Source organism: Ambystoma mexicanum, chromosome 13 (assembly GCF_040938575.1).
Source record: "Ambystoma mexicanum isolate Mex_15411 chromosome 13, UKY_AmexF1_1, whole genome shotgun sequence".
Taxonomy (NCBI): Eukaryota; Metazoa; Chordata; class Amphibia; order Caudata; family Ambystomatidae; genus Ambystoma; species Ambystoma mexicanum.
In genome coordinates, this window is record NC_090938.1 from 456,634,449 (window position 1) to 456,646,499 (window position 12,051).

At 44.0% G+C, this 12,051-nt stretch overlaps 1 protein-coding gene across 1 annotated transcript in view; it reads right to left on the reverse strand.

Annotated features, from left to right (window-relative positions):
* ASIC2 (acid sensing ion channel subunit 2) overlaps positions 1-12,051 on the reverse strand; it is a 2,197,477-nt gene that overhangs the window by 490,258 nt on the left and 1,695,168 nt on the right. Inside the window, exon 5 of the mRNA XM_069634090.1 lies at positions 2,523-2,579. Within this exon, the coding sequence (XP_069490191.1) occupies positions 2,523-2,579 (57 nt within the window). The remainder of the gene's footprint in view (positions 1-2,522; positions 2,580-12,051) is intronic.

Below are 12,051 nucleotides of genomic sequence, written 5' to 3' on the forward strand. Positions count from 1 at the left end.
CTCCCTCTCCCTTGCTAACTTCTTCTCTATTCCACTTACTTCAATCCTCCTTCTCTTTCCTACTTCGCTCCATTTTGCTGACTGGTCGCCTGGTTTCACCTCCAGAGCCACACAGGTCCAGGCACTTGCCTACAGGCCTCTGCAATCTGCTCACCACTACTGCACTTATAGAATTCATTCAATGAGAAAGGTAACCTCTCTGCACTTAATCCAGGGCCCTGCTGGACTGGGCACACTTGCTCCCATCCCCCTCCCTTTCACGTCCTGTCTGTGCACTTACATAACCTAGAATGTACTAGGCCTAGTCCGCCAGGCCTAGTATGGTAGTTGTTTGTGTCTGGATGTTCTTCTCCCCCACGCCCCTTATCACCTCACTCTTTATCATGCACCTGTACTATCTGAAACGTCGTTGGCCTAGTACAGTAGTTTATTGATTGTGTGTTCTTCTCCCTCTCCTCCCCACTTTATTGCCTTCCTGGCATGCACCTGCACTAGCAATAATGGCGTCAGGGCTAGCTTGCTAGTCATTTTTTGTTAGATCATTCGGAAACTTCAAGTCCTAAGAATGTCTCTGCATTCCCTTGTTTCCTTCCCGCCTTGAAGCACGTCACCTGTGTATAAGCGCTTTACAAATAGACAATTAAGATTAGAATTGTAATCATTTGCAAAATGGCATGCAAATGTAAAGTGTACAAATGGGAAAGCTCACCTTTAATTTAGTTTTGTGCTCCATCTTGCAAAAAATGTAAATGCTGCCTGCAAATTATGATTTACAGAATGCAATTACAATGGATTCCTGTGGCATATACCTGCTTTTAGCAGGTGCTGAAAGGGAGACAGATTGAACAGGAATACATGTGTTTTATGCCGGCATGAAAATGCCATGTAGCTGTGAAGCATAGTGCACGTTAAAGATGGATGAGGCAACCTGGCAGTGATATTATTTCTGCTTTGTGCCCAGAATCCACTTCCAAAAGAAAGAAAAATGTTCCCGGAGCAGTAATTTACATCATAAGTACTTGATTTTACGTATCGGTTTACCTCTTCGGTCCTTATAAAATGACCCACAGTATTCTCTTTTGGAGGAATAGCATTGTTCACTTTTCGAAATAGGAAGTGTCAGCACTTGCTAAGAATTCAGGTGCAGTAACAGTGGCACAGCAGAAATAGGCTATTCCTAGCCATGATGTAGCTTTACAGCATGCCTGCTTAATAATAATATTTGGAAGAATGAACATTAATACCAAGGGTCCCACATGCATGTAACTAACATCTGGGTCCACCAGAAGTATTACATAGCCCCATGTAGGGCATACAAATCTGTAATGTACTCCCAAACAGAGAGAATTTAGGATGAAAATCCCAAATGAGTGAGAGTGTGTCACACAACTGCATAGCATTGTATGCATCCTTCTATCACAGCAATGCATAACTAGTTACATGAATAATAACTGCACCTCTGTCCAAAACCATAATAATGTCATAGGGCCCGATTCATGGAATAATTTGCGTGGGAAATAGGGAACTTTCGTGCCAAACTGCATGCCAAATCCCATGGAATCGAATGTGCAGGACTTTTCCAGGACTTGCGTGGAGTTTGTGCAGGCTCAGCACGTCTCTGTGAGCCGTCGAGCGCCTTGCGCGAGACACCACTCAGAGCATGGGCAAGGCTTGCGCAGAGGGCTGGGAACGGGGCCTAACACAGAAAATATGAAAGAACATGAGGAAAAATGGGGGTTGTGAGGGATGGCCCGCAGACAGTCCCTCGTATGCCCACAATCACTATGCCGCGCGAAGGCAGGTTTAAAGGTAATTTCCTATAGGAATCGCACCACAGAGGTGGATATGCATGTCTGATTTAGTGCTGCATATACACAACCGGGGTTCAGATAGGGTGCAGGGATGGTTTACAGGGGTTTACACGCAGATTTTCTGAGTTTAACCCGAGTTATGAGGTCTCATATGCATGTTGTCGGGGAGCTGGAAACAGTTGCGGGGGACCCTGGGCAGGGTCCCTGAAATCCAGGCATGCTTGTGGGGGACCCCATGCATTGTGTGAAGGGTACGTGTATTCGCACCCAGGGAAACACGCAAAGGTGTTTATGTTTATGGATGTTTATGTTTATGTTTATGGATGTTTATGATTTGCGTGGAGGTCTGTCAGGGGGTTCCGGGTGCCGCTTGCGAATACGGTTACCTTGCGCAGTAAATTGCATGAATATGCAGGCGAGGATTTCTTCCTCTGCGCGCAGGCATGTGCACTTTTCCATTAATCGGGCCCATACTGTGTGCCATGTCATATGCAGAGTCATCTTGTGCAATGCACATTCTAACTTATGGCTCTTGTGCCCACACTTCAAATCTAATGGAACTTACAACAGGTGTTTCAATCCACAGCGAGCAACCACATTTCAAACATGTTCAAAGTAGGCAATAAAACCAATGATCCCAACTTATTACCAATTAAACATAATTTCTAACGTTTCCAGTAGTCCACAGTGTGATGTGTGTTGGTTACTCACCTAATGCGGGCTCTGCACACTCTTTATACTGCTCAGGGGTACAGAAAGGTGCATCACCTAAAAAACAGAAAAGCAGTGTTTGACTACAAATCAGTGTTTAAGAGCACATAAACAAGAGATGTTCCCTAAATCGTAAAAGAGAAAAGGAGTATTAAGAGAGAACATCAGCCCAAATACAGGAACCCATGGGAGCTGCGGTGTCCCTCATCACATTCTAACCAATCTGTAACCATGCTTGTGCAGTAAAAATACACAACTGTTCCCCTTCATACTCTGCACAACACACCCTTTTCCATAAAAACCTCAACATTAGGGTTTCTCATCAGAATCGAGGTTATAGGTGAAGATGTGGAAATGCATTTTTGGACACGAACCATTCACTCTGTTATCTAAGGATTTTGGATCTCAATTAGGTTTTAGTTTTGACCCAAATAAACATGAAGCTATATTGGCCTAACACAGAAGCTATGCACATGTTTCCAGATCATTTGCTGATCTGTCAAAGAACATGTCAGGAGAAATGGATGAGGTCTACAGAGAGAAAGTTAAAGCAGAATTCCTCTTTTTACCTGTTTACCTTAATTCCATATTGTCCAACCTACGTGTTTTCTTCTGGACTCCCTGCAGCAGCCTGTGAACATTATAGCACTAACATACAAAACATGTCTAAATCAAGTTAGCTCTAGGTGGGCAAGTGCTGCTGCTTTTTCATATTTTGAGCCCAATGACTGTGATGCAACAGAACCATGGGGATAAGCTGTGGAAGTCTAGGAGTCACAATGGCAATGCCTTTGATAGCCTGTTTTAATGTTGGTTCAAGATTTGCCCAATAACATCACTTAGGGTGCTAACAATACTAATCTGGATTGTAGGAGGGACAAATGGTAATCAGTCTGCACTGTCCACAATGCTGTCATTGGCCTTCATTACAACACCGGCGGTAACCAATGGCGCTTTAGCATCATGGTTGCTGCCAAGGTTGGCGAGGCGGTAATTCCCCATGCAGCATTGGCCCTTCCCCATTCCCATAGGGCTCAATGGGAATGGGGGAGGCGGTAATTACATTACCGCAAATTGTCGGATCACTGTAATTACCTTCAAGGTCCCTTTGCGGGTCCCTACTTCAACAGCTGTCCAGACCAGCCGTTAAGGTCAGGAGCCGCAAAGGGACATCGTAATTAGGCGCTAAGGGGTTAACGGTGCCGCAGCCTTTTACGGCGCTGTGAACGCCTTAGCGCCAGGGTCGTAATGAGGCCCATTGTCTTTTGTTGTTAGCTATATTTCTGGCAGTTTTCATTGGACAGTTTTGCTGTCTCTCTTAACTATCAAAAACCTTGTTGATTTTATCAGTAGACGAGGGAGGCATTCGTGTGGCTAGTGTTTACCTTTGTTTATCTTACTGGATTCTTACATTACATGCATTTGTTTCAAGGTAATGGGCTGGATTAATGGAACACAAGCTTCACTATTCTGGGTCATGTAAAAGCTATAAGAACGGATACATCTGCCTCAAAAGAGGGACATCACTAAGTTCAAAGGAACAGAAAACAAGCATTGACAAATGCAAAAGTCTTTGATTGTTTTTATACGTGTGAAATGATAAGGTGAGGCCTGTGGTTTTGTGAATAGTGGGCAAAGGTGAATTTTGAAAGAAAAGCGGTATTTCAAACCTCTTATAATATGCATTGAAATTAGTATTGATATTTTATTTGTATCGCGCACATACATATGTGTTTCAGAGCGCGACGAGGCAAGGGATGGGAACCAGGGAGAACAAAAAACAACAATCTTACTATGCCCAGTGACATTGAGAACACGCAAGTGCATAACGTGAAATACATTGGTGATTATTTTAGTCTTACTCTTCAGCTATAAACTAATAATATCAATATGATCCCTTTTTACTCAATCACATTTCTAAGCAGATGTTATGAAGTTATATGTTTCTTAACCCACAGTAGCAGAATTTATGGTGGTCAGAACTTTAAATTAATCTAGGTGCTGCTGATTCACAAAATAGATACTGCAAGCAACTCTGACCAACCCTTGATTTGAAACTGCAGAGGACTATTCAATTCACAAAAAAAAAAAAAAGTAAATCAGGAGTAAGTCAATGTTATTTTGAGTAACTTCGTTGTCAATCAAATATCCCTATCTATTTTAAGAGAATGGTAAGTCAGAGTAATTCATTTGTGAATCATGTGCAATATAGGTGCTGCTGTGGAAGTTGCCCTTGCTGAACTGGAGTAGAGAAAGAGCTATAGACAAGTCACATGCTTTTGAAGATGATCCGTTGTTCTACAGTAAGTCAGTGCAAGGTTCGGAGGGCTGGGCTGATATGGTCTAGTTTCCTGAGTCTCATTATTAGCCTAGCTGCTAAGTTCTTTATGGAGCCGGGTAATAGCACATTTCAGAGGACAAAGATAGCAACTGTTTACATGATCTAAGCAGCAGGAGACCATCATTAACTTGTGAGAAAATGAGGGAATCATAGGATATGTCTGATTTACTTTAACATCAAGAAGCAGGTTTTAGTAACAGAAGAGATTTAGGATTTTAAGGTAGGCTTGTGGTTGATATACATGCCTACATTCTTGACACATGGTTTAGGGTAGGGTAATGGCAAGGGCCAAACGAGGTGGGCCAGCATAGGGATGGCCATGTGTTTGGTTTTTGATTTACTAGCAAGATGTCTGTTTTACTAGGGTTTATCTTCAATGATTTGGCATCTATCCATTATTTTATGGAAACTAGGCATCCTTTTATTATATCAAATATGGTAGTGTATCAGGCTGTAAGGTTGGATGTAAGTGATTTCTTCCAAAATATAATACCTAATGGAGATTTCACCGAAAAACGAAATGGACCCCGACACCCATTCCCTACCCTAAGTTATACCCTTACCCCACCTATTATGCATTACACATATACCACTTCACCTACCATTTTCAGTGAAATCTAATTAGGTAAAATGGTAATTGGTGAAATCTAAGGTAACGGTTAAGGTTACCACAGAAAAGAGGATGGGATATTGGACGGTCAGTTTGGTCCAATGTGTTTTTTTTTCAATAGGGGTTTAATCACAGAGCATTTCCAGCTATATGGAAAGATACCGGAGGTAAGGCAAATGTAAAACAACTGAAGGAGGGGATCAGTGAATGGAGGGCAGAGTTATTTCAATAGTCTGCGTGTTAATAGGTCCAAGTGGGAACCTGGCCATTTGGCAAAGAGGAGCAGGGTACTCAATGGGGAACTACCCAGAGACAAGCACAAATCAATGAGATAGTGGGGGAATGATTTGCCTAGCTAAATTCGAATTGTTAGTAGATGTCATGTTCTCTCAGGTATTGACATTGCTTCTGAAGGTATCACATTTATTTGTAAAGTGGGTTATGATGTGTTCTGCAAGTTCTTGTGAAGGGGTTGGTGTAGTTTATTAACTGAAGGCTAGAAAGAGGCCAGAAAAGGTCGGCACCCATTACAACTGGAGGAATGGCGCTGAAGGAGAGCGCTTTTCGTACTTGGATTGATTCTACCATGGAGCAGCACTTCATCTAGTGAGACAATTGAAGAACACGTTTGCAGCAGTGACTCGCGCTGTGGAGTCGATGACAGCATGCCCCTAGACATTGGAAGTAGAATAGTGGGTGATTCCTCGACCATCTGCTACAAAAGAGTCAAGTATAAGTTGATACACCGTTTTACAAAAGCCATTAGACGTGTCAAACAACAACAGACATGCCAGAGGAGAGTGTTTATTGAAAAAAGGCCAGGTCATATAGCGGGGGCTGGTGGAGGAAATTGGAGGAAGTGTGTGCAACAATTAAAAGACACCCTTGAATGCAAAGTTGTAATTGGAGTAGTACACCATTTTGATTCCATTCCTGTCCTGATGAAGGCCTGTTCAGTATTTAGCCTGATTGTATGGCTAACAAGAAACGGCTGAATCAAGAGTCGAGGGATATTTGAAGAAATAGACACGTTTATGTTATTAGTTAAATGTATTTGTTAATAGTTCATTGATGTTGGTAGTCTGTAATCCTGGTATTGAGACCGGGAGTGATTTTGAGATGTGAAGGTATTTTGTGTGAGAGGGAATGAATGTGTATGATCGGTGGGATATGCATGTATTCAGTGGAATGAAGAGAGATGTCTGGTGACCTAAAGTACAGTTGTGTACATTTCTGAATGGTTACTAGACTTTGGATTTAAAATGAATAAAAAGAGATGATATCATCTTTGTTGAAAAAAAGAAGGTGTGAAGACATTAATTCATGTATGTCTAGCTCTGTCTGGGAATATTGGTCTTGATCAAAGTTTTGTATAGATGTTGTACTATCACTGTCATCACATAACTCTTTTACATCTGCAAACAATGTCTCAGAGGTATAAGAAGCAGCATCAATGTTATCTCCATAAATGGGTAATTGTGCTTTCATTTTTTCCTCAGTTAACGTTGCTTAAGAAGTCTCCAGTCGCCATCTTCTCTCTGCATTTCTTACCTTATGTCGGTGGGAATTTACTTCTGGTGTAAACCATTTCTTAGTCAATTTATGCCAGTGTCTTGGTTTGAACGATACGGTGAGGGCACATTTTGCAGTTTGTTCACACATGGTAGCGTTTATTTTTCACTAAAAGCACACTTGGTACTGTGTATGTAACTCTATGGAAGTTTGTGGTGAAGGAGGCTGATAACAGTTGTGAGAATGGGTCTTCAGAAGTTCAGTTCCACGCAAGAATGGTGATCATGTCATTAGTTGATGGAACATTTTCAATTTGTAAAGTGTAGGAAGTACTGAATGGTATGCCAGAGTGGTCTGTCCATTTGAATTTAATTTGATCACTCACTCATAGATCCGATTTTCAATATGATCGAAGATGTGATTGGCTTTATGAGTTGGTTTAGTTCTTATGGTTAGAAAACCCAAATCTTGTAATGTTTCTATTAAGTGCAAGGCTGAGTTATACATTTTGTATTCAGACAATGGGCCTCATTATGACCTTCGCGGAACGGGTTAACGGGCTCCGCTAAAGGAGGCAGACCCATTAAACCCGTTCTGTGACATTACGAGGACCCCTCGTGGGACCCGGTAAGGATGCCTGGTAAAACCAGGCATCGTTACCGGGTCCCGCGAGGGGAAGAGGGAGCTAACAACGGGTCGGTCATAATCGGCCCGTTGTTAGCTCCCTCTCCCTTTCCCATTGGGCCCTATGGGGGCCCAGATGGGAATGGGGAAAGTCCGGGCCTGGGTTCCCAGAGAGATGAATTATCGGGCCCTCCGAATGCAGAATGGCCAGGTAATTCCCCATTCTGGGAACCCGGTAAAGGAGCCCAGTTTGGCGGCAGCCATGTAGCTAATAGTAATGAGGCCCCATATATTGAAATCACCTAGGATTACAAGCTGCTCATTGGTCATCATCATCATCAGACCAGCAAGAGCATCTGCCAGTATGTTAAAAAAAAGGCCTTAGGGTTTGACAATCTGCTGATTAGCCAAAAAGTGATCTTCTCAAAGGGGTTCAAGTGTAGTTGCAACATTAGCGATTCTGATGAAGTTACTAAGTTACTGAAGGGGGAGGAATGTAATCTCATTTCCAGTCAGATCTGAATATCACCACTAATCGAACCCCTTGCTTCATAATGCAGGATTTGTAGGGATATTTGTAGTTGGTCTGTGTCAAATTGGAGGGGATGACCAGATTCTCATACTGAATCCAATTTTCTGTTAATACTAAATGGGCTATATCCTGTTCCAAAATGAAGTCATGTATTACAAATAGGTATTTTACAGCCAATCTGGCATTACACAAGAGGCAGTTTCGTTATTTCCCATGGTTATGATGCATATAGGCAGAATGAGATTGGTACGGGCCTGGAGGGCGTGCATACACAAGCTTTTTGTTAGAAGGATGGAGTGGTACACATTTAAAGATGTCAAACTCTGCACAGTATTTGTCTTTTAAATAGCTCCAGCAAAGAGGGAATCTTACTAACGGGGAGGACCCAGCTCAACATTTCGAACATAGGTGTTATCTGCCTATTTACTTTGTTGACTAGAAGGACTAATGCTCCTACATGTCCCCAATGATTTGCAATTTAAGTCTGTCGGCTGGACAGGACATAATAATAGTGAGTGGAACTACAGAAAGATAATGACCCTTGGAGTTGGCCTTATAGCAAACACAGAATAAAGCAGGCAACACTCCTTTTTGGTAGAGAACTTAAAAGTCAAGCTATGGGAAACTAACTTTTAATATCATTGCAATGGAGACCTTTGCAACTGAAGAGCAGTCCATGTTTACAGAATGTCTTGGTGGCCAGAATTGTGCTTCCATGCCTGTACCGGCTGCCTGATAATTGAATCCTAGGACTAGATTGATATAAGTGTTTAATGACTTCCAGGAGAACACTTCATCTCTGATAATTGAATCCCAGAACCTTTTGGATCCCTATGGTTTATTGCTTCCAGAAGAGGAATCCCTGTCTGATGATTGAATTCCAGTACCAGTTGGATCCATGCGCTTTATTTCTTGCAGGAGAAGTCTCCCTATCCGTCCAAAGTGGCTTGGGCATTTGCTTCTCCACGGGCTGATCTTCTGGGGAATTCGCTCCTGGCACAGTGGGTTCCCTTAAGCCCAATCTACTTTGCCCATCCACTTTGAGCATACATGGTCGAAGGGGGAAGTCACTTCCGGGGGTTTCCGGCCGTCATTTATGTGCCAGGGTGCTGGCCTGCAGTGCACTAAAGGCGTGCTAAAGGTAAGCCTGTCTGTGCCCGCGTGGGCCGTGGAGGTCAGTGGTCGAAGTGTAGGAAAAGAAGTAGTGGAACTATGTTCCCTGCTGGCCTGCACCCACTCCCCACAATCCCCATCACCACATCCCCTCCCACACACAATACACACACCCAAACACTTGCGCCTGCTGTTTAAGGGAACATTCCGTACAGTGCACTGAAAGTGCAAGTTTCAACTTCTTCCTACACTTTTATTATAAAACGAAACCATTCCGGAAAGGTTTATTTTTAAAATAAAAGTATAGGAAATGTAAAATGTCACTTAAAAAACTAGACGAGCACCGCTCCCGACCGCTCCCGCTCACTTCGACCACTGGTGGAGGGGCCGGAAGTATTACACACTGGCCTGGATTCTTGGTGCTTTAAGTATCCTAGGACCACATTGCTCAACCTGGCTCCCTGTGATACTCTTCTACCACATGCACCTCCTAGACCCCGCACAATCTGGCTTCAGAGCCCATCACGGAACTGAAACCACCCTAACCTCAATCTGGCATGACCTTAAAATGACGGCAGACTCCGCGGGATGCGCTGCACTAATCCTTCTTGACCTATCTGCCGCTTTTGACACAATCAATCACTCAATCCTCCTAGACCGCCTTCACTCCCTAGGAATTCGCGGAACCGCTCTTAAATGGATAGCTTCATTCCTCAAAGATAGGTACCAAATAATGATACTCTCCACCTATTCCTTCCAAGCCCGACCAGTCGACATAGGAGTCCCACAAGGAGCATGCCTATCTTCCCTCCTGTTCAATCTCTACTTGATCACCCTCCCTCCAATAGTTCGTTCACACAACATCCTGTGTTACAACTACGCCGATGACACTCAACTAATTCTAAAACTAATGAACTGAAATCCCAACTCCCGACCTGACCTGACCTGGCCTCCTGCCTCCTCGACATAGAACTCTGGATGACCCAAAGCCACCTCTCGTTAAACCCCTCCAAAATGGAAATCATGGTATGTGGCAACTCCGAGCTTCTCCCGCAACCACTACCCTGGCCACCCACCATGGGCAGCTCACCGAACCCCTGCAAGTCAGTGAAAAATCTTGGGTGCATCCTTGACTCTGACCTAACCCTCTCGCGCCAAGTCAACAACGTCTCAAAATCCTGCCACTACCACCTTAAAACCCTTAGGCGCATCTTTCCATATCTTTCCTTTCCTAACAGACTTTCCGCGGTCCAATCCGAAACCCCCTATATCTCGGAATCCACGCGTACCAACTGAATAAACTCCAAAGGGCAAAAAACGCAGCAGCCAAATTGCTACTTGCGCTAGGCCCAAGAGACCACATCTCTCCGGCCCTTAAGACCCTGCAATGGCTTCCAGTAGCCTGAAGGGTGACTTTCAAAACCTTATGCATCTCCCATCGAGCACTCCATAAAACTGGACCTCAATATCTTCAAGACAAACTAAAACCCTATCACCCGCCTCACACCTTAAGATCAAGCTCAGCCGGCCTCCTTGTCATTCCTAAAACAAACTCAGTCAGATTAGGTGGATCAGCATACTCAGCCTTGGCCCCCACCCGGTGGAACTCACTCCCACCCCACATCCGCCAAACTGAGGATTTAACATCTTTCCGTAAACTGGTGAAAACCTGGCTCTTCCCCTAAAAGCCAACCGGTAACAAAACTAACCCAAACGGACAATCAGCATCCCAACGACACCAACCCAACAAACTACCTGAGATAAGAAATTGATAGCTAATGACCCCGAATATAAACTAGAAAGACAAACTGAATTAAACAAGTAATGTAGTTCAAAACTGTAAAGCTGTTAATAAGAATAATTCATAGGGAAACTGTAATGAGATGTAAACTGCTGAAATGCACATAATGCATGAAGAGGGAAAGAGACGAATGGCGTCAATGAAATAGTTAGAATTGATGAAGCATGTTGAACAGATGAATGCACTGAGTGAAAGAATACATGAGTGGAAAACTGATGACTATATAGACGCGCGTAGAGGGGATGAGCGCATGAATGTATAGAGCGGATGAGAGGACGAGGGACAGAGCAGATGAGCGTATGAATGTATAGAACAGATGAGCGGACAAGGGACAGAGCGGATGAGCGTATGAATGTATGGAGCGGATGAGGTTACAGAGCGGACGAGGGACAGAGAGGATGAGGTTACAGAGCGGACGAGGGACAGAGCGGATGAGCGTATGAATGTATACAGCGGATGAGGTTACAGAGCGGATGAGGGACAGAGCGGATGAGGTTACATAGGTTACAGAGCGGACGAGGTTACAGAGCAGACACATTTATAGACCAGGATTAGATTCGGATTATGAGTGCTTAGAGCGGATGAGTGTGCGGAGCGAATGGGTGCGGGGAATAGATAAGGTGAATGCGTGGAAAGCAAGAATGCATTAAGTGGATGAGTACGGGGAGCGGATGAGTACGGGAAGCGTATGAGTACAGGGAGCGGATGAATGAAGTGATCGAATGAGTGCAGGGGGCGGATGAGTTGAATGGGTGGAAAACACAAATGCATTGAGCAGATGAGTACATAGAGCGGTTGAGTGCATAGAGCGGAGAAGTGAGGGAGCTGATGAGTGAGGGAACAGATGAGTTTGGGGAGCTGGTGAGTGCGGGGAGCTGGTGAGTGCGACGAGCTGTGAGTGCCGGGAGCTGGTGAGTGCCGGGAGCAGATGGGTGCCGTGAACGGATGGAAGCCGGGAGCGAGTACATACAACGGAATGGAGCGCATAGAACTGCG